The sequence below is a fragment of the Pyrgilauda ruficollis genome, unplaced genomic scaffold, assembly GCF_017590135.1.
Source record: "Pyrgilauda ruficollis isolate IOZ18807 unplaced genomic scaffold, ASM1759013v1 scaffold22, whole genome shotgun sequence".
In the NCBI taxonomy this organism is placed as follows: domain Eukaryota; kingdom Metazoa; phylum Chordata; class Aves; order Passeriformes; family Passeridae; genus Pyrgilauda; species Pyrgilauda ruficollis.
Window position 1 is genome coordinate 3,436,606 of NW_024521428.1, and position 23,373 is coordinate 3,459,978.

The 23,373-nt window shown below is 38.9% G+C and overlaps 1 protein-coding gene and 1 non-coding gene across 2 annotated transcripts; both read left to right on the forward strand.

Moving 5' to 3' along the window:
- On the forward strand, window positions 1–22,618 carry RNF149 (ring finger protein 149). The gene is made up of 8 exons (XM_041468366.1): window positions 1–610; window positions 7,928–8,178; window positions 11,043–11,111; window positions 13,923–14,005; window positions 14,516–14,612; window positions 17,274–17,469; window positions 17,826–19,861; window positions 22,020–22,618. Exons 1-7 carry the CDS (start codon window positions 145–147, stop codon window positions 17,882–17,884), a joined length of 1,221 nt encoding a protein of 406 aa, XP_041324300.1. The 5' UTR covers window positions 1–144; the 3' UTR covers window positions 17,885–19,861; window positions 22,020–22,618.
- Window positions 20,171–20,283, forward strand: LOC121354176. Its single transcript, XR_005955240.1, has one exon. It is a non-coding gene; the product is annotated as a small nucleolar RNA SNORD89 (small nucleolar RNA).
- Window positions 22,619–23,373: the final 755 nt, after the last annotated feature.

Consider the following 23,373-nt stretch of genomic DNA (forward strand, 5'->3'; position numbering starts at 1 on the left):
CTCAGCCGCGGCGGGCGGGCTCCGCCCCGGGCGGCACCGCGGGTACCTGCGCGGCGCGGGGCGGCCGCGGGGCAGAGCGCGCCGGCGGTGGTAGCCGAGCGACCTGCGCACGCTTCTCCTGTCGGCGGCGGGGGCGGTCGGGCCATGGTGCGTCGCGCCCGGCTGGCGCTGGTGGCGGCGGCGCTGGTGGCGCTGGGGGTGCCGCCGCCGCCGTGCGCGGCCGCCCGGGCGCTGGAGTGGTACACGGCGTGGGTGAGCACGGCCTACGTGGAGCCGCTCAGCAACCGCACGGTGCACGGCAGCACGGAGAGCGGCCGCTACGGGGACAGCTCGCCCAAGGAGAGCGCTCGGGGCCATGTGGGCATTCCCCGCGGCGCCTCGCCCCGCCACATGGAGGGCTGCGCCGCCGACACCGACTACGACGTGCCGCTGCCTCCCGGTGGCCGCGGGTCCCCCGAGGGTGACCCACCGACCTGGATCGCCCTGGTGGCCCGCGGCGGCTGCACTTTCAAGGACAAGGTCACCAACGCGGCGCGGAAGCGGGCGGCCGCTGTGGTCATCTACAACGAGGCCCGATTCGGCAACAGCACCGTCTCTATGTCCCACCTGGGTGAGCTCCCCGCGCTCGCCGAGGGGTCGGGGGGATCGCTTTGTCTAACGCCGGCCCGCATCGGTGATGCGGCTCTGCGCGGTGAGGAATGGGGATGTAGGGAGGCAGAAATCCCTGCAAAAATGGTACAGAAAACCGCGATTTTGTTTTCTCTTCCTGTAAGGCACGCTAGGGAAAAAAGCCGGGACCGTCTTGTGTCTCCCAAGTTACGGGCCGGGCGTCAGGGAGGAAATGCGGCACAGCCGCATCGGGACCGGCAGTCGTGTGGCAGACTGGGGTGGGAGGCTTGCGTTTCCTTTAGGGATACCTTTTTGCCTGGTACCCTGCTACAGCGGTCGCAGGTAGGCCGCTTTCTGCAGGCCGTGTGGAAACGCACCAGATATCCCGAGGATGCCTTCGGGTGCTTTTGAAGGTACAGCTGTAGCTATTTGAAGATAGCTTTAGAACAGGCTTTGTTGTAATAGCTTTGTCGTCCTCTCCTGCGCAGGTCTGTTGCGAGTGAGAGGTGTAAGCGTCAGGTAATCCTTAAACGCTCGCAAATGCATTAGGAAAACTGAATCCTGGAGAAGGATGTTGGCTTGTCTCAGCGTCCTACTGCTGCTGTGTAGCCTGCAGAAAGGTGCTGTGATTTTTGCCGAGATAGGAATCCAGATGTTGTGTTACCACAGTCCCTGCTTGGGCTATGACACAAAAGACTTGCTGAATTTTTATGGTTATGACAATATTAAATGCTTAAATCAAAGAGGTGAAAAAAAAACCTTGGCAGTAAAATCTGTTTGCTTTTGTACATTTTTTTAAGAAACTGGAAGGTCTTCAGAGGAGGATGCGAAGACAAGGCAAACTAAGTAAAAAATTCTGTAAATGTGTGCCTCACTTGGTTTTGCTACAATGAGTTTATTAGTGCCTGGGCTCTCATTCCTGGTTGTTAGGAAGGGAAGGACCAGGGACTTGGATGAAGTAAAGCCGTAATGTGTTTCTAAAGGAAACAAACTTATTTTCTTAGTGTAGTGAGCTGGAAATCTCAGCTAGGGAACTGTTGCTCTATTGCACTTGTGATTTATCTATTGGAAAACAAATCTCTTGGAATACCCAGTGGCACCAATTGGGGGATTGGAATCATGATTCTTGTTCTTAGCCTACTGCTTGCTTGAGATCAGCCTGGCCCATTTCATATTCTTAGTTCACTGTGAAAGTGGAGGTGAGATTCTAGATAAAATGAACCTTTGGTTTTGATCCTAGGTGGTGATTAAGATACTTTGTTGTGTAATACTGTTTTCATCTGAAACAGTTTTTTTTTTTTTGCTTTCACCCTGTATTGGCCAATCAGTACAAATTCTTTTCCCTCATTCTTCTCCATTCCCCATTGTACGTAAGTATTATTTGCTCTTTTGTTGAATTTTTTTCTGCTTCTCCCATTTTGCTTTTTTTTAAATTTTTTTTTTTAGAATGTTCTCTTTTCTGCTGTCATCTTTGTGCTACAGAAGACCTTCTTGGGCTTAATACTCAGTTTTGGACTTCACTAGTACAGTTACATCTGCCAGTGGTGTAAAGAGAAGTGCTCTCTGGCTGCTGCTTGTTGGGTTTTTTTCCCTTGAACTGGCAGAATGTTGCTAATGAAAGTTCCACCTATGTAGAGTGTGTGATTTAATATAGTGCATATATACAATAATACATTTGTATTTATACTGACTTCATAAATGCAGGTTTGACCTTATGATTGTTTGAATGGGATTATAATATATTGGAATATAATTACGAGCTGTGATGTAGTCACAAATGCTTGCTTCATGGTTGACACTTTCAGGCATGCAAATGTTTAAACACTTTCAGTGCACTTTGGGAATAAAGGGAAAAGGTACTGTTAGTGTTTTAAATCTTAGGCTATTTGAAGGGAGATGATGGAAAGGTCTGTGGAAGACTGGCAGGGAAGAATGTGCAAGGTAAAGCTATGGTTTACAGGATCTACATTTTCATTTCTGTGAAGGGATTTGTGAACTGGCACATAAGGAAGCAAGCTTTCCTTCTGGGAGGAGTGCTGAGGATAAATACTCTGGGAAATCTGCAGTGCAGTTACTGAAGAGTGGAGTTACATGCATAAGTAAAATCCGCTTAATGCGTTTGCAATTAGTGGCACTGCAAATGATGTGAGATGGAACAGTGGTTATGGCTGGTAGAGATGCAGCCCAAATTACGTGAAGGTGATAGACAGCTTTTGTGATCTCAGTGCCATCTTTTCATTCTCCTGGAAAACCTAGCCTTTGAATTTTCTGGGATGTATGTGATACATGTGTGCTATTTTTTTGGTTGTCTTTTGGTGTTTTTAGGCATGTTTCACCCTGAGTTAAAAGAAAGGTTCTTGATTAGGTGAAGAAATTATTTCTCATAGCTGGTGTCAAAGCACTTAAAAAAGGACAAATGTTCCAAATAATCTGTATTTTTCACCTTGTAATCTTCATGAGTGCAGTGAGTAGGCATTCTAACTAAAGTTTTGGAACAAGAAAGTCGAGAATTTCAATATGTAGCCTTGAAATCCTCCCCCTTCTTCCAAAAGAAGGTTCTGCAAATGTGACTCTACTGATATGTTTCATTTCAAGCCTTTGCTCTCTGTCCAAATTACATTGTTCAAAATGCTGGATGACTCCTCTCCTCGAGGAAAGTAATAGTGGCACAATTTCATGTGTGGCTGGGAAGATTTTTCTATTGAAAACTTCTCATTTTACCCAAATGACTGGGGGAGTTGTACTTCATTTACTGAATCTGAACGACAGAAATTCAGACTTCAGTTTTACAGATTTGGCAGGCAGTCCTAACTCCATTCATTTTTGGTGATGATGGTGAACTTAATACAATACAGAAGCTTCAAATCGCTTTCCAAAACCAAAATAAATATTGCACCTAAATATTAGCTGGGAGTGGGTTGGAGAGGAATCTGGAGAGGCAAAGTATGGAGTGTTGTAGAGACCAGACTAAGGAGCGTCAGAGGCTCACTTCTGGTCCAGAAGTTAGGGGGAGGCAGAGGTATATTGCAATGGAAGGAAAACAGGGTCTTCTGGTTCTATAGTGTTCCTGCTACACTTCATGCTGGGCACCCAACTGTCTCTGTATCCCCCCCAAGCTAGGGTTTGGTGATCCTGATCAGAGCATAAGTTACCTTATCATGGACTATGGAATGAAATGCAGTTTTGCTTGAAATGCAGGGATGGGAGGCAGTGGCTGTAATAGTTTGAGGTAGGTCTGGATTAGGGCTTTAATTCATGGTTTGTGGATTTAAGGGAAGCTTGGGACTTAATTTGAGTGTATGACTGGCTACATAATGAAAATGGTCTTTGATTTGCCAACATACATCTAACTAGTTCTTTCCTCCATTGTCATGTTTTTTTAATGCACATATATTGAACAAAACAGATGCAAATTACTTTGTGCTCATGATTCTATAAGTTCTTGGCATCTCCAGGCAGCAGAGTTAAGAGTTATTTTGGCATGTAGTTCAACTCTTTGTTACACTGCTTGCAGGACTACTCAGGATTCTCAAATAGTGCATAATTTCTGTATTACTGCTGTTTTCTACTGAAAGTTTCTGGTACTGTAACTGCTGAAAGGACAGTGGCTAGCTTTAGTAACACATGACTCTATGATGTTGAGCTAGTAATGCTGTTCTGAAGAAGCAGGAGTAACTGCTTATATCTGTCTTATAGATAAAAGTGCATATGTTTTGGCACTCAGGTGGAAAGAATATATATACCAGTGGTTATATATCCTCCTTGAGGCAGGTGAAAATACAACATGCACCAGGGATTAGGTGAGATGTGTTTGGGGACAAGACAAAGCTTGTTATGGGATTGTTAGTGTACTGTTAGCATATGTTTGGAACAGGAGCTAAAAAGAATACTTGGTGTTAGTTGTGGCAGTATTAGTAGGGTGCCTATGCTTAAATAAACCAGTGGACTGACCTTAAACATTTTTACTAAGATGGTGGAACTCTGGGAGCTGTCTGACATTTCTCAGGAGGACAAAAAGTAGGGTGTGTCTGTGATCAGTTTCCGGATGACAGAAAAATATCTTCTTAATCTCTTAGCATGAATGGAAATAAATGTAGTTTGGTGTGCCTTGCAATCAAGATCTGTACCTGTCCTACTTCTTCCTCATCAGTAGAGTGCTGGTTTCCTTTTGCAGGAAAATACTGGGAGTGGTAGCAGTAAACTGTCTGCACTGTCAGGAAACATACCTTCATCTTCAGAGTTCAAAATTTGCCCCTTTTTGCAAGTATCCTAAGGATCTGCCAGCCCTGATAATGTTAAAAAGCACAGACCAAATTTTAAGTGGACCCAATTTTACTGAAGCATCAATCAAATGTAAAAAAAAAAAGTTGTTTACTCTAGCAAAGTAAAAATGTGATTATTTATTGTAAAACTAGAAGGTTATAGAAAGGCAAAGCCAATACAACGTGATTTCAGTAGATGCATATATGTGACTCTTGAAATTTTCTTTATAAATGTGATTTGAGGTATCTGAGTTGTGTGGCAGTTGAAGAAGTTGATGGAATGACTCACCATCATTTCAGTCTTTGAATAATGAGTTTCAGAACAGCAGGCTAAAATTAGCAAGGAATGAGTTAAAACCCTTAGTGTTACAGGCTGCTCAGGGCAACTGCTTCTCTGAGACTGCTCTTGTTCCTTTTGTAGTCATGGATTGCAATTATTCTTGTCTTCTTCCCCTTCTGTCTCATGACCTTCAAGGCCTCTGTGTTTAGTTGCATGTATTTTTTTATAGCAGGTTCATCACCAAATCTTTAAAACGGTTAAAATGCTTTTAATGGGTATTCATTTAAAAATGTATGGTATGCTTATGTTAATTCTAAAAGTGGAAGGTGTCACACTGTCTAGCAGCCATTGTGCAAAAGTAGCCTGACTTTCATTTCAAGGAAATAACTGTCTGATGGTTGGGCATTCTGGTGACAAAGCAGAGAAGGACAATACTTACTATTGTGGGGGTTTTTAAATACTTCAGCATTAGAAATAGTGCAGAGAATCAGATAGCAGGATTAAACTGACTTAAGATTTCAGGACTGAGGTGGAAATTTACTGATTAAAAATCCAGGCTGCCTCTAATCTTGAAACTTCCTTTTATTTCTTAAGCTTGGATGAACCACGTAAATCTTGCCAACAAATTTGTGCCATTCCCTGGCTGTCCTTAGGCACCCCTCCTGTTATTTGTAACTCTTACAATTGATGAAGGACACAATTTGGGTGTAGGGATAGCAGTTCTTAGCAATGTAAGATAAATTCCCACTTTCATATGTTTTTTTTTGCTTGCTTACTCCTTGTGGAGTTGTGCAGGGTCAGAGGGCAGAGTGTTTCACACTCTTCTCTGAGATTCATGAGGCTCTCTGGTAGTGCTTTTGTGCTGTTTCAGAGAGAAGAACAATATTAATTAACCAAGTTGTAGTATGCTTGGACTTGGGGTATCATGTGGATCGACACATTATTGGTGAGCAGAACTGATTAGTGGAACCTGGGTGCTTGTTGTCTGTCTGTCCTCAGCTTCACTGCTTTGTGTCTCCAAGCACACCCACCAAGCAAGGCAACATAGATGGGGTGGATGTTGCTGGTGAGCAGAGTGGGGTGCCTGAGGGGAGGCACAAGTTGATGTAACTGTGACCCTCTTAGGAAAATCCTTTTTTTGCTGGGTCTGGATCTGGTAGATACGGGTGTAGTGGTTCTTAGAGTGGGTGACCAGAGGTGAGATGGTTGTGTTAAGGTGAAGTTGAGAAGGGAGGTTTATTCAGCTAATGCCTGGAACTTTTAATTTTCATCCAGACCAAGTTATATATGCCTTATGGAGGGAAGAGTTCTACATACACAAGTGAAACTTCTGCAAACTTCTTGATAGCAGAGTGGCCAGATTGAAAAGCTGTCACAGCCTGACAGCTTTTTTCCTTCCTCAAATAAAGGAATTTGGTTTAAATAGTTCAGGCAAATAACTCTTTGTCTTAGTAGGCAGAGGTGGCTGAGGCCAGAATGCAGCTTTGAGTTTTGAAAATCCCCATTTGATGTGATGCTATAAATAAGGAAGCCATTTCTTCTGGCATAGCTTCTCTGTAAGGAATCTAACACATCCAGAAGGGAAAGAGGCTTTAACCATTCAGGAGGAGATCTTGTTGCAGGTAGGTAGTCTTTTGTGAATCTAGAAAAGGTAGCTGTAACATTACAGCTTTAGATTTTCAGCTAGGAAAATGCCTCTCTTTTTCTTCCTTTCTCTCTGAATCAAGACTAGTTTCACTTTTTCTCAGAGGCAGGAGAGCAAAGTAAACTATGAAGCTGTGACTTACCGAGGTGGCAGCAGTGTTGGTACACACAAAGTAAGAACTATTCAAATAAAAATAGAACAGAACAGTGAAAAATGTGACATTTTTAGTAGGTACATTTGTTTGTAATTTGTTTTGTATTATTTGGGCTAGATATTTCTGAGAATACTGGGTATTCTTCCAGAAAAAAAAAATGGAGTAAAACACTAGTCACAGAGGTCTTTGGATTTTGCTAGTTGGTCTTGATAGTATCTTACTGGTTTTGGTGGCATTATATTGCCTAAAGGTTTTGGGGTTTTTTTTGAAATTAGGTTTCTTTCATATGAACTGAGAGCTCTAGACATCTAATACATTAGAAAAATCCTTTTGTTCACTGGTCCCAAAAGAGTCACAAAGTATTTCTTGACAAGTCCTTGTCATGAAGTCTCATTACGTTTTGAATATTTAGTATTAAAGAATCTGTAAGCTTAAAGTTTAAAATAATTTATTATTCAATTTATTATTCAATTTATGAATCTTTTTCTCTTTTGTTTATATATCCAGTGTAATTGGGCTAAAGATTCAGATTCAAACTAAATTGAAGTGTCTCTCTATGATGTTCACATACTGTCTCCATCTGCAACTAAAATTCCCACGCTGACAAATTAAAGACCAGCTGTTCCTGAGCTGCAAGCTAGAACTTAAGCTGCTTCGAGATGAGTTGTGTGTGACTTGTCTGTTTTTTCACATGGTTCCACATCTTACTTCACTGTGGAATGATGACTATAGGCCTTGAGCAGTAAAGATGCATCTGTTGAGCTTTATCTTGTGCTTGAGAGTTTTTGAAAGTAAATAAAGGATTCTTTACCAGTAAATTTTTTATCAATTCTGCTGTGCCTGAAAAAGAGCACTGGAGGCTTTCCTATAACTTTACTTGCTGATCTTAACTGAAGAGGCAAATTACCCTCAAGCAAGAATGCCTACACTTTTACTGTGACTACTGACTTCTTTTCTTTTTTTATTCCTTCCAACAGGAACAGGAAATACAGTGGTGATAATGGTTGGCTATCCAAAAGGAATAGAGATATTGGAGCCAGTACGAAGAGGGATTCCAGTAACAATGAGTATTGTTGTTGGCACACGACATGTGCAAGAATACATTAGTGGTCAATCAGTTGTGTTTGTAGCCATCGCCTTCATCACCATGATGATTATATCACTTGCTTGGCTCATATTTTACTATATACAGCGTTTCCTCTATACGGGATCACAGTTTGGAAACCAGGTAAATGGAGCTAATGGCACTTAAAAGTATTGACCTCCTTCTCCTGTCAAATCAGTTGCCTAACTTTGATTGTTTATTGGAGCATTCTTGAAGATCTGTGCCTTCTTCCTATTTTGCCAACCGAGAGCTGCTCAGCAGCAGTCAGTGAGGCTAATAAGCACTATGCTAATTGGCATCACAAGTTTGACTAGTTATAATTATTAGATGCTCATATGAAGTAATGAGAAATACATTTAGCCACTTGTCAACAACAGCTTCTTATGTGATCTGTCACCTAACTGAACTTCCTTCCTTTTGACATGGCAAGTTATTTTCATTCTTCAGTAGTTTTAATTTTGAAAGTACTAACTTCACTAACCAGACTTTTTTAATGGAAAGAGACCATGGTAAGTTTGTTTCTTTTAAATTTTCTCATAAAACCTACAAGTTCTTCAGGGTAGAATTTTTAGTTCTAAAGCTTTATGAAAACTACTTTTGGTACTTGTGATTCTACAACTCCACTGTAGAGTTACTGAATTATAGCAGAGTAGAAGGTGTGTGTGTGGTGAGATTCAGCTCTCTTGGGCTACTCAAGGTACTGAGAAGAGTGAGAGTACTGAGGAGATTTGGAAGGAGTAATTTTGCTCCTTATTTGCCCTTCTCACATTTCTGTACTTAGAAGAAAAAAAAAAGGCCGGCTTTACTTTTTTCCCCCTGAGGAAAGTACTTCATCATAGAACAGTTTAGGCTGGAAGGGGACCTCTGGACTCCTGCAATCAAGAGGGCAACTTATATGGAGTTGTTGATGATGCAAGTCCATGTGAATTTTGAAAATACCTTAGAATGGCACTTACCTCTCCTTTTCAGCTACTGCAGATAGGTTAGGTTTTTTCCATGATCATCAGCAGCTCTACTGTTTGCAGGTTCTTTTTTTTTTTTTATCCTCAGTTCAGGAAAAAATATTGCTTCAATTAGTGCTTAGCATGTGGACTTCTGCTTTTTCCTTGATGATGTAGATTCTAGCTTTGGGTGATGAAGGAAGGGATTTTTGTTTGCTTTCAGCAGTCTGAACTCTGTTTAGGACTTAGATGACTCTTCTAGGAAAATACTTAATTTCTCTTTTCAATTACTGAGGATAACACACAGGACTTTTGTATTGGTTAACCTTGTGGTCTCCCTGAAGTTTTGATTTCCTGGAGTCTTTTTTACTAAGCTTTAAATCTTAGCATTTACTTTCTGAGAATACTTTTGGGAAAACAAAATTTTTGAGAAGCATTTATAGGAAAAGGGATGTGTTTCTGTGTTGTAACAGTTGTTTGGTGAAGAAAGTTGCTTCTTCCTGTTGCCTTTTATATTTAAAAGTTCACACAGAGGAAAGTTCACATGCTTTATGAAACATTGTATCGTGTACTTTAGTTTTAAGGATGTGAATGTGATGTTTCTAAGAAACTTGTGCCACAGACTCTTAATAGGATTTTGCTATTGTCATCCAAATGGCAGTAGATTTTGCCAGTGCTTGTCAGCTGAATGCCTCTTAAATAAATGAAACTGTCTAGCATTAGAAGGTTATGCCCTTTTCTCAATACTTTATCTTCTAAAATAGCCATTGAAAATAAAAATGATACAAAGCTGGAAAATGTTTTGACGATGTTAGTAGAGATGTATTATTAAGAGTCTTAAAGGAATTTTGGAAACAAAAAGCCACTTTCTAATCCAAATCTTGTTTTGCTTGGCTTACAGACTCAATTAAAACTAAAACTTGTGAGTGAAATATGTTATGCTTTAAAGCAAGCTGCAGTGTAACTGCTAAGTGAAGATGGGTATCTTAAGATTTAGTCTAATATTAGTTTAGCAGTAAAATTACGGAAGATCTCCTTGCTACTGAAGATGAAAGCAGGACTGTGCAGAAAAACCTGAGAAGGTGGAATAGGCTTCTGCTGCTGGTTTTGTCCATTTCTGGGAGACCTTTCAGACTACTTATCTTTAACACCATAAAAATTAAAAAATGACAATTTTCAGTACTATAAATTTGTAAAATTTGTAAAATTATAGATGTCATCATAATTCTTACAGAGAAAAGCTGCCATTATGGGTTTGGGTTTTTTTATTCCTTTATGATATTTCTTTACTGTGGGTTGCTGCTAGACAGGTCAGCATCTGTCAACTGGGAGTGTTTAATTTCTCAGTTTCTTGCAGTAGCTAGCACTTTGTCTTGGACTACAGTACTGCTTTCTTTTCTCGCTTCCCCTCTAAGGATAATTATACTGCATAGAAGTCCAGTATGGTGCATCATGTCTGTAAAGCCTTTCTTGTCATCTCCTTTGCATAATGTGTCCTTTCAGTGCAAAGCTTTGTCCAGTACAGGAGACAGTGTTTAACTGAGGGGAAGTATTAATAGCTACAAGCAGCCTTTTGACCTGGTGGTCAGCTGTAGGCTGCCTGGCAGGATTCCACCTTCTCCCAGGCTGGTGCAAAACCTACAGTGTGCTTGCTCATGGGCTTGCTGAACTGGAAGGTCTGGTTATACGGCTGTTGTTACAGCTCTGCTTGCCTCCACAGCCTACACGGGTTTCAGCTTTCCTGTGTGGGAAGGGCCTTAATGCCGGCAGTCAGGATGCGGGGCTGCAGCTGCCGGTGTGCTCGGCTATCCCCGCACGGCTGGGGCTGCTCGTGCGAGCAGGGCACTTACGGAGCCTCAGGAGCACAACTTACTGAACATCTGCTGCCTGGAAATATTTCATAAACAAATTCATTGCACAGAGATCAACTTAATTTTTTAGACACATTTAGAAGGCTCAGTAATCCACGTGGAAAGTATTAAAAAACTTTGAAATGTAATTCCTGAAACTACTGGCTATACTAACACTTAAAAATCTTATTTCAAGGGACATAGGAAAGAAACCAAGAGAGCCATCAGTCAGCTTCAGCTGCATACAGTGAAACGTGGAGAAAAGGTAATTCAGTGTCTCTGGTTATTGCTGTAAGTTTTAAAAATGGTTGTAATGTTTTCAGAGAATTTAAACTAAAATTACCACAACATAATTGCAGCGTGGCATACAGTTCTAGGCTTATGTCAGGGCCTATGCTTAAAAGGCAGAATTTAAAATTAAGGAGTCAAGTCTGAACTACTTATGAAATTAAGGCTTCTTTGTTGCAAATAAGATCTGGTTATACAGAATGTATAGGGGACTGGTACTATAGAGATGAGGAAACATTGTTATCTTTTCAGCACTTGAAAACATCAACAAGTGAATTGCAAAATACTTCCGCACAGTTCTTACAGCTGATGTAATCTGTTTTCTTAAAAGAACATTCATCATCTTATTGATCAGAAGGCCTTAAAAATATAAAAAGCTTTCAAAAATAAAGCACTTGTTTCATCTTTTGACATATAATATGTTAAGGAGCTGTGTAGGCTTAACCTGAAGCATACATTTTTTAAAATACATTTCTATGTTATGAAATAAAGCTAATCTAAAAATTAAAGCAGCTTTCAGGAAGTTGGCTTTGACAGCATACGGCCTAAACTCAGCTGTATTAGAATAACTGAAGTAGAAAAAGCCAACATTTTGAAAGAAAATATTTTAGTTGGAGTTTCAGGAGTGCTGATCCTCGATGCAAAATTAGCTTCTGTCTAGATTTCTGCTGCTACATAGGAATGTTTTTCCCCTCAACCCTTGTCTTACTTGATGAGTTTTTTATTTAAGGACTGATTTACTTGGAGATGCAAAACAAGAATTAGGTTATTTTTAAGTCTATGAATAAAATCAAAGTGAGAAAGGACATTGATATGTAAAAACTTTAAAAGCAGTAGTCCAGCAGAAGCTGTTCTGTTCAGGTCATGTGCTACAGAGAATATGTCCTTCATTTAGTAAATTGGTTTTGAAACTTAAAATATCCCAAAAGTGTCTTTGAACTTCCTTGCCTTTTCCTTCTGTGCTTTCAACATGCTTAAATACTGTATTACAAATATTTCTTACTTTTAATTAGATTATTTTTTGATGGAGTTGAGCATATATTTCATGCTGTGAACAGAGGGATATTCATACTTGAGTTCATACAATGGCGACATTAGAGGTCAAGAAAGACAGAATTGAACCCAAGCCTGTGTAAAGCACTATCAAAGCATAATGTCAGTGTAGGAAGAAAGGGACACAGAAGGGTCATGATGAAACCTGTGTTAAAAACCACACGGAGGATGTTAACCGCTTTTAAAGTTGATGTCCAGTAAAATCCTCCAAATAGGATTTGTATTGTGTGATTTTTGCAGTATACAGGGAGTTTCTTCCAATAAATAGACCCTTGACTAAAGTAAATAAAATGGGGGAATTTGTTGTTATACAGTATGCTGATTATTCCTATGAGTGCCATGCTCATTAAGAAGAGTAGAATGAGATAAGGTTAAAATCTGTCTGCTAAAATAGAGCTCATTAATGTGATTTGAATCAACCTGCTATCAGCAAATTTATGTAACTTACTGATGCAGGGGTATTTTCATGAACAAATATAAATTTGTGTGGACATTTGTTCCGTCTACTCTGTTAATGTACATTTTAAATGGCTGAAAGGAAATATTTAAAGAAAAAAGGAGTCTGTTTCTTTTGTTGTGATGCAATACAGTCTTTCATTATCCCCACTTGAGGCTGAGATATTTAACTAAAAATAGGTCATATATTAAAAGTGTATTTACTATCATGTTGCTTTTTCCTGAGAAGCTTATGGGATTATTGTAAAATGGACGCTCATTTGAGTATGTGCTGCATATGGTGCGCTTGGATTTTGCCTCTTGTACAGAATAAAAAATAACTTGTTATAGAATAAGCACTTCTCTTAACTTTACTTACATGAAGAACAGTTTTAATGTGATTTACTTGGGAATTTAAGGCGTTAATTGTGTAAATTGTTAGCAAAGGAGGGAAGTATTGGCCTTGAACTTGAAAGTTTCCTTGCAGAATTAATTAGTTTAAATGTTTGTATTGAAACTGAAGTGCTTTAGTAAGTTGTAAATCACAAATACTAATTTTTTGGGGATGAAAGCAGAGGAATTTTCCCACTGTCTGTTCTTCTAGTACTTAGAATTTATGCAGCCCAATTAAAGTTGGATTATTTTTCTTGTATTTGGAGCTATCCATCATATTTACACTGCAACTCTAAGCATGGTTTCAAGAAGACAGTAAGACCTGTTAGAAAAGATACTTAACCCTTAGATAAAAGTAGAAATGGGGAAATTATGTTCTGTGTAGTGTGAACTTGGAGAAAGGTTTTAAAACTAAATTAAATACTTGTGTTCTCTTCTGGCTATAAAGGAATATTTGCTAGGATGTGGTAGAAGAAAGAAAAAGGTGAAGAAGAGGTTTGCAGTATTCAACCCCAAAAATCTCTTCCTGCTCTTGGAAATCTTTGGGACCGTTTGTTCAGAATTAGATTGTGCACTTTGATTTGTGCTGATCTCTTAAAGTGTTTTCATCTTACAGCTACCTTCAACTGAAACACTCCTGTGCTCCCATGAACAAAGCCAACGTGTGAGACTTAATGAATTACTTAGGATGCCATGTATAGTTATTTAAATCAGAAAATCTTTGGCTGCTTTTACTATTTGATAACTTGATCAAATCGCCTCTTGATAGAATCTCAAATTAAATGAGGCAGATTTTTTTTATTTGCTATACCATTTAATATATTTTGCATTCTTTGAAGCTATTACACAAAGCTTGTTCTGTAATGAAGTGTGAATGTAATACACTTAAATGTGTTGTCATATTTAGGGTTTAGATGTTGATGTGGAAAACTGTGCTGTGTGTATTGAGAACTACAAACTGAAGGACACTGTCCGAATTCTGCCATGCAAGTAAGTTGTCATAGTTATTCTTTACTCTTTAGCATGTTTTTCTGAAGAAATGGGATAAATTTCCTATTCTTCTGAATCTCTGGTGGCAGAGCTGAAGCTGCAGTTTGTATGTTAAATGTTAAAGGGCACTGTGAGACCACATAACACTTCATATGTACATGGGGGCAAGGGAGCAAGTGGGAGAACTGTAGGGGTAAAGTAGAGCTTGCTTAAATTAGAACTGTACACTGTTGAACTGATAACTGCATGGTGTCTTTGTGGTTATTAGCATCTCCTCTTCAGAAAGGTGGCATGAGCCAGAAGGTTTCCCTAGCTGTACTAGTAAATTGAGCAGCAGCTAATAGTCAAGATTGTAAAGGAACGGTTTATTTTTAAATTTTTTAATTTAACTTTTTTTTGAAAATTTTTATTTTTAAAGGTTTATTTTTTTTATGTGTTAACTTGCACACTGTTTGAAGGAGGGATATGTGGCTTTCATGGTGAGTTCTAAAGAGCATTTCTTTTCTTTAGGCACATTTTCCATAGAACATGCATTGATCCTTGGCTTTTGGACCACCGAACTTGTCCAATGTGTAAATTAGACGTTATCAAAGCTCTGGGATACTGGGTATGTTGCACACTACTTTAATCTTCAAAGTAGAAGTACAGTCTAGGAAGCATGACTTCATGTAACTGTTTAGAATGAGAGCAGCTGTTATCTGACAAGACTTGAGAAGCTGGGAAAAGATGCAAAGAATAATTGAATGAGAACTAGAAAAATAAGGGAATTTTATGGGTAAGAACTTAAATATATCAAGCAGCTTATGAATCTTCTTTGATAATCTGTTTTTTTCTATCTCCAGCTGATGATATTAAGGAATTTGAAACAGAGGTGAGACTGTTTGCTCAGGCTGCAAAAATGTAACTGAATTAAATAAATCTAGAACTTATATCTAATGTTGTTGAGAACTGTGATTCAGAGGAAGAAATTACAGTTTTTCTACATAGAGTGTATGTGTACTTCCACATATGTCCCATGATTTATCCCTGTAAATGAGCTGGTACTTAAAACCTTCCTAAAGACATTCACCAGAAATTGGTTAAGTAGAGAAAATGATGTGCTCTCATTTCTTTCTGACAGCACCAGAAAAGAGAGATGAAGACACATGCGGTAGGTTACTCAGTCACTGTTGATAAATAGTCTTGAGTTCCACTAAAATGCTCTAGGCAAGAATGTACCTCTCTTATCTCCTCTACAGAGATCTCTAGAAAATAGAGCTTGTTTTTTGGTTTCAGGGCCTTCCCTTTCATACACTAGGTCTATGTTTTGACCACCTTGTCTCTTACTTCATTGCAGAGACTTACCAGATCTGTGGAAGAGTGTTAGGAACTACTGTTTTGTTTTGTTAAAGGGGACAATACTCTTGCTATGTAATATGTATATACCAGATTTTGGTGCTTCTGTGTATTAAGTCAGACTTTACCTGAGTTGCAATCTCTTTGTCATGTGGAATAGCTATTGCTACTTTAAGATTGTTATATTAGCAGCTTGGTTTCTGCTCACATTCAATTCTTGGGGTTGATGTATCTTGTATTATATGCAGAAGGACTTATCTTTTTGAATACAAGCTGGAAACTGAAATACTGGAACCTTCAGAATAATTATATTCTCTGAATTTGTGCTGTTGCAGAGGATACTGGTACTAAGCCCAGCCAGGAAGAGTAATAACTCCTCTGCTTTTCACCTAAAATGGTTTTTGGAAAGCAGATTGAATGGGATTATGTTAAATAGACAAACCCAGTTCATTTTACTAATGAAATGAGGCAAATGGGTTCTGTGTTTGCATCAATCGTTCAAGTCTCATTGAAGCTAATGTGGGAAACCATTCAGGAATTTTTTTTCTAGCATAGTTTTCAGTTTGATCCAGGTTGCCCGATCTAGTCTGCAGAGTGATTGCCTGAATTTTTTTACTGATGTGTAGAAAAGAAGCGCAAAGAGCAAGGCAGCTTCTCTCAGCACTTCACTCTGAACCTGCAGAAAAGAATATGCAGCCTTATAGAAATATACTAAACCTTCTGCAGAGAGGCTCAAGGCTCAGTTTTTAGTTATGGACAACAAATACTTCAGATGCTTTTACATATTTAAAGGCTTGAAGTAGAAAAAAAGCACTAAGTCTTATAACGTGGCTTTTGTAAAGAGCAGACTTCAGTGGTCCAGTTCTTTATTATGCTATTTTTTATGAGAGAAAGAACTGTAGTTCAGCACGTCTGACTGATCTTGTAGAGCATTACTAAATTTTGTAGATTCAGTGCTTATTTAACTGTTTTAAGTTTTGGAAACCAAAATCATTAATGCCCCCTCCCATCTGCAGATGTAAAGATTGTATTCAATTGTAGAATGTCTATAGCTCATTAAAATTCAATATGTTTTAAATTATGCTGATTTGATGCTAAAGAAAGAATCAGCGTAGAATTCCTTAAATTTTAAGATGGGCCTTTGCTAGTTGCTCGAGGAAGGGAAAAATACTTGCTAGTAAGCAAAAAGGATAGCTACTTAAACTGCAATATATTTGCTTGTGTATAAATAACATCAGTATATCTATGGCAATGAAGGTAGTGTGTTTAATTGTAGAAACAACTGTATATATAGGACTTTGATCCATTCTGAAAATTAATTCAGAGTTGTATAGCTCATGCTATATAATAGGTGAAATAGATCCCTTTGCCTGTGATACAGATGTTGCATTCCTGCAAAGTGACAAGCCTGTATGTTTGTGATTTTGGAACAGACTTAAAGTTAGGCTGGTGGTAGAGGAGGAGAGAATTTGGTTCTGATGTAAATGTTCATCCTAGTAAAAAAAAAAACCAAACTTGGCCAACTACTATAGTGAAAAAAACAGAACATGGAGACTTCTGCAAAGTCAAAGAATCAATAGGTTTCTTCAGTGGGACTTCGTATGTGCTGAGCCTGCTCCTAACCTTCAGCAATACTGTCGCTACAGTGTTGAAGTAATCCATCCAAAAGGCTGACTGGGTGGATTCTTCCTGTTTGACTCTTGGCTTTGGGGTGGCTTTGGAGAAATGGCTTTTCTTTTGGTTGGCTTTCCTTCTTGCAGTCAGACAATAACCTTGAAAGTGGACAATATCAAGACCATTCCCAGAAGTGCACATGTAATAGCTAAAAAAATGGTCTTTTTTCCAATAAGGTGAGGTTACAAAAGGTGACATGGAGGAATGTTGATGTCTGATGGTAGACAAAACTGACAGTTAAATATGTTTAATTTTGAAGGGGGACCCTGAAGATGTACTTGAAGTTCCAATACCTGAATCCATAAGTGGCAGCGTTTCAGTCGGAAGTCTGAGTATTGCTTTGCAAGATGATGACAGAAACGAAGTAAGCGAATTGTCAGCTTCTTCCACTAATGAGTCTGTATTGCAGTGTACCAGCTTAAAAGAGGACGCAGGGGAAACCACAGCATTGCTTGGTAAGTAATTCATTGTTTCACTGGACAAATCTTAGCACTAGATATTGCATTAGAAGCCCTTATCTAGCTGGTGTGAACAGTTAGTATTGCAGTGCAGAGCAGACTGAGAGGTGTCACTACTGGTCTTCAAAAAATACAAGCAGATTTTCAAGGAACTCTGTCAAGCTGGAAATGACTGGATGTGGGGGAAAGAAAGATGTTAAGCAGTGTCTTTAGAGGATTACCCAGAGAGTCTCAAGAACCTGAGATACACATGAGTATGAAGTTTGTTGCCAGAGTATGGATTAATGTAACAGATAAAGCATATTAAAATGGTAAAACAACAAACAATTTTTCTTTTAATTCCTGATTTCTAGATGTGGATGCCAGTAATAACCGGCATGGAGAACATCTATCTAATGGAAATTCCCACTGAACTGCTTCATGGAAGATATCTTGAATAGACTGTTGAAGAACTATTATTTTTTATTTAATTAGTATGGACTTTTGTCTAGTGAACAGAAAAAAATAACAATGTAAATTATTTTACCTTTCAAACTTTTCTAGCTGGTGTTCCAAAAGGGCTAATAACTAAGAATTTTGTACACAGGAGGATTTTATAAAATCTCCTCTGGATGTCTCATCCTAAAAAAAAAAAAAAAAATGCAATAACCCTTTTTCTGTAAGCATTGTTGCAATGTCATTGTGTTCCAGAGGGCTGTAACAAAGATGAAGACTAGGCAGTGAAAACAATGTAGAATGTGTAACGGTTAAATATTTTGGATGCACTATTTACATTCAATATGTACACATGGAGAACACTTACAAGCTATGACTATTAAAATGTTCTGAAAGTTCTGAACTGTTGTAATTGGAGATGAATATTCTCAGAATAGACATTAACCTTGAAAGAATCAAATAACTTATTGGATATGTTGCATATCCTTTTCTTGTGATGGAAAAATTGCTGTTTGCAACATGTAACAAATACATATTCTATCTTGTAAGGTGTTCTACTCAGCGTGGATGTTGAGAAAGGGAAACCTCCATCTTGCTAGCTTTCTATACTGAATTTGGCAGTAATAAGTTGTGCTAGGTGGTCTTCACGTGCTGAGCATGTAGACATTTAGTATATGCACACTGGTTACCTCTTTCAATCTTAAAACAGAGGTAAAGGGCTAATTATGGCTAAAATATATTTATTAGTCTATTTATAAGAATTTACATAATTTCTTCTTGCTCCTGTTCCCATCCTGCCCCACTTGTACAAATTGAAACCATTTCTTAAGAAATACAAAGTTTGGGTTTGTTTTGCTTTTTCTTTTCCTTTGCATAGAGATGCTGGAATTCTCCTGGATATTCCATCTTAGGAGTTTTGACTGGATTTGCCATTAGCTTTTATTCCTTTCTTTTAGATTAGCAGTACTGTGCCTTATAGTAAAACACTTAAGAAATCTGAAGCATCTGAGAGTACATATAAACCCTGGCATCTCCCATTATGACCTCTTACTCAAATATTTATATACTGTAAGTGGTATAAGGAATTGCTAAACTGTTTTGTAAAGAAATATGTATATTTAAAACACTACTTAAGGGTGTTAAGCAAATTGTTTAGGATTTTAGCATTGTCGTGTTATAAATAATATGCTACATTCCTCAATTTTCTTTTGTAAAGCTGTTGCTACAGATTGCTTAAAACAGTGTCTTTCACTAGACATTTGTTTTAGAGTGCATTTTGTTTTTAAAATGTATATTTGGAATGTTTTTAAGAAAATATGCAATTCTTTTTCTAACTTACATTGAGCTTCAATAGAAGCAATAACTTTCTTTTTTTAATTTTAAAATGAATGTTCCAGAAATGACAGAGGGGGAAATATAATCTGAACTTTGCAGAGCAGATGTTTCACCCTAAATTTCCTTCAAAAAAATTCCTGCTAATGCCTACTTTAAAAAATCTGCCTCTTCCCTGTAGGAGTATAACTTTTAGGTTTACTGGAAAACTGTCAGGTTGTAGTTCTGATGTCACCAGCAGGTGCAAGTTTTTGTGATGACTTTATCTTACAAGAAGCACATGAGAATGGAATATGACTGACCAGCCATCTCCAAAACTGAACAAATAAATAAACAACCCACAACTAAAGCAGACAATGTGTAGGGACACTTACGTCTCCAAAAGAAGCTTATCAACATTTCCAGAACTGCCTTTTTAACTATCTCTTCAATATTAAAAACTAAGTCTTCTCCCTCTTCTTTAACACAAAACTGAACATTGATGTAGTAAATATTGAGAGGGTTTAAATTCTAGCTCAAGGAGGAACCAAAAGAGAAGTTATCAAGAGAAGTGTTGTCAGTCTGTGGATTGTGTCTTGCTGATACCTACAGCACAGTATTCATTCTGGAGAGGAGAATTGTGGTAAGTACTTGAGCTTTTATGTAATACCTCTAAAACCAAAAGCTTTTCTTAAGAATTAAATCTGAGATCTGGAAGAAAGATGGAAGAAAAGCTAAGAAACCTGCAAACTGAAAAGTGTGCTTATAAAATCTGGTGTGTGCTGACTTAAAAAAATATCTGAGTGTGAAGACTCCTGAGGTCTGTTTCACATGCTGCCATTGCACCTGTTTCATTTCAGTCATTCAGAAAATAGTTACAGTTGTTTCAGTCAAATAGGTTTGCACATAGTTGATCTTTGATACAGATAAGTCTTGTGAGGCCAGCTGTGTTGCTGAGGAGTGATGACAAAAGGCCGAATTGCAGTGCCTCCAGCAAGCAGTTTGCTCTCCTTGGAAGCACAGTGACAAAAATCATCCGAAGCGAATCACTAGTCTGACCTCAGTCAAAAAGCTGACATGCATTAGTAAAAAGAGAGGTAGGATGAAAAATACAGGGCAGGAAAAAGACAATCTAGGGAGCTTAAAACTGTAGCAAGAGAAGCTTAGAAACAAGAAGCGTAGGACCTGCTGTTCCAGCTTATCTGTTACGTTGAGTAAATGGGTGTAGGCTGCTGTAGGTAAATACAGGTGCACAGACCTGTATTGCTGATCTGGATCCCCACTAAATTGGATCAAACTGGTATTGCTAGTTTCTGACACTTTACCTACCAAAAGCTTGTATGAAGATCAGAACTAACGAGTGATTTTTTTCTCCCCCTCACCCCTTTTTGTAGGGTAGGTGCCTCCTGACTCCCTTCCCTTCCATTTGGGGAAGCTATAAGCTGCCTCTGCTGCTTCAGCCATGTCCTGTCTAGTGTGGGAGCTGCAGCTGTGTGTGTTGTGGGCTCCTGCTGCCTCCCCCTGCCCTCATCACTTTTCTCTTCCTAGCTGCACAGTTTAGGTAAAACATGCAGGAACTTGTCTTGGACACCTCTGTCCCTTTGTTAGATTTTGCTGTAATCAGGCAGAGTGCTGCTTATTGGAGGCATTCCTGTGGTATCATTATACAAAAAGCTAAACTGCAGAACCCACAGGAAGTCTAAAATCCCTCAATGGTGATGCTGAATAAATCACTTGGGAAGAATCCCTGGCAGGACTAGGGGATGCTGGTTTTTGTGGAATAGATTTTATTAGTGTTGTGTTAATTGATATGGCTTTGCTACTGCTGCTGTTTCTGTTAGGAAGAAATTTAGTGAAGTTAAGTGATGTAATTTTTTTTTTTTTTTTTTTTACAAAAGGGGCTATGAACATGTCAACATGAGTTCCTGTCTTAAAGAAAAAACCGGACGCCCTTTTTTATTCAGAAATTTTAGTTTATTAATAATAGTCTACATATGGCAAACTGGAAAAAACTTGGTAGTAAATAATTGTCTAAACTGTCTTTCAGACTTGATAGCAAGGAAAAATGAACCATAGACATTTCAGATCTAAAAGCATGTTCGTGATTTAATTACTTGCAGTACCAATTTAACTGGAAAGTCTGGATTTTCTTTTTCTAATGACTGCTAGACTGGATTCTTCTTTGGCTCTAAGTAATGCTTGGAGGAGATTCTTGGCATGTACTAGAGAAGTTTGATAGGATAGCAGTAACTCCTTTCCCCTGCCTCTTACCCCACACATTGCATGTGAATGTAGTCCAGTAGTTAGTCTTGTTGCCAGTAATTAGGGCTAGATTTTAGAGGTCTACTGGAAGAGTTGTAGGATAATTTACCTACAGTGGAAATGCCTTTAATCCATGCTGACTTAATCAAGTGCATACCAGTATATTCCTGCCAAAGCTGGCCTGTTGGGAATTCTGGTCCTGTTTAGGTTGCAACTGGCACAGAGAAAAACCATTGCAACACCTTTGTCAAGTGTGCAAAGCTGTTTTTTAATTACCTATTGATTTGGGAATGGTCATTCAGGTTTTTTGGCTATCCTGCAAGGTTCCTCTACAACCAGCCCATTGTAGTTGGGCAGAGTCCAATAAGACTGTCCCCTTGGGTAAGTTGAAAGGATGCAGTTTTATAATAGGGCCATGGTGAATTACAGTTCCTGAAAAGGAATATGTCAGCTTAATTTTTTTTTAACTGAATGCCTGTAAAAAATTGTAACATGTCTCTGAGACTTATCTTTACTGAATGTGTTCTTTTCTCTCACAGGTGATATGTGAAGATTTGAGAATTGGAATTGATTAAAAGTGCACAAATCAAGCTGAAGGCTTTTGGTTTTGTTCAGTATGGGTCCTGATCTCTCCTCAGATATCCTACTGTATTGCAAAATTTGATTTAAGAAAGTTTTTAAAATAGAATGCCTTTATAATTGCATGTATTTGTGTGAAGAGTGCATTGCCTGAGACTGTCCATTATACTTCCATTGGACCTGAAGCTCCTTTTCACCATCTGAAACATGGTAATGTTACTGCATTTTTAAATGAGCATCTCCTTAATTCAGAAGAGCAGAGTAAGTTTCCATCATTTTGTTAGTCTGAAGCTTAACTCCAAAACTTTGAAGCCACTTATTTCGACTATAAACAAATACCTGCAGAGAATTATTTGAATTTGCTAGTCTGTCAAAAACTGTTCACAACAGTCTTTTATTGTAATCTTGAACTAATTCGGTTGCATTGTTTGGATTAAGCACTTGTCTTTTCCATTGTGTATGTACAGTTGTAAGAATGTCAAGTTATGCATTGTTGTTGTAATTTAATGGCTAAAAGCTCAAATTCCATAATAAATTATACAGACCTTTTAAAAAGCAATGTCTGAGAAGGTGGAGGGTTTTGTTTTCTTTGGTACACTTAGGCAGTGGATCTGAGACACACACCACTAGCACAGCACAAAACAAGCTTAACTGATGCTGGGTAGCGTGGGGGGAGCCCCTTTCTGCATGTGGTGCTTTCCCCATGTCACCAGTTCCTGGGAGGGCTGGGTTAACCTTGGCTACCTGCTTTGTGAGGAGGGGAAAAATTGATTGAAGAACTTGTGGGTCAAGATAAGAAACGGTTACCTATTATCATCACAGGAACAAGAGATGTGACTTCATGAAGATTACTTTGAAATGGCAATAAATTAGTTTGAGAGTAGGGTAGTATAGGACTGAAACCACCCCTCTGTAAGCTGCCACTTCTCCCATCTATGGTGGCAGGATGGGGTGGGGGGTGAGCCTGTAACAGGTGATCTGTTCCCTCCTCACCCTTTTGTCCTGCTCCATCCTGAGCTCCTTCCAAGGAGCTGCAATTCTTTAGGAACTGCTTCAGTGTGGATCCTCTCCATCAGGTATAGACCACTCCAGGGTTATCACTGAGCTGCCACCAGCCTGTCTAAGGGGCTCTGCTGTGCCAGCTTGTCGTGGCTGGGTCTGGAACAGGGCAGCCTTCTTCTCAAAAAGGCCACCTGCACTTCCCCAGTACCACAGAGCTCTGAAATTATGTCTGAGACATACCTATGATAAAATCATAAAAGCTTCTTGATATATCCCTAATTCTTGGATTTGTCACAGAACTGTAAAAATTAC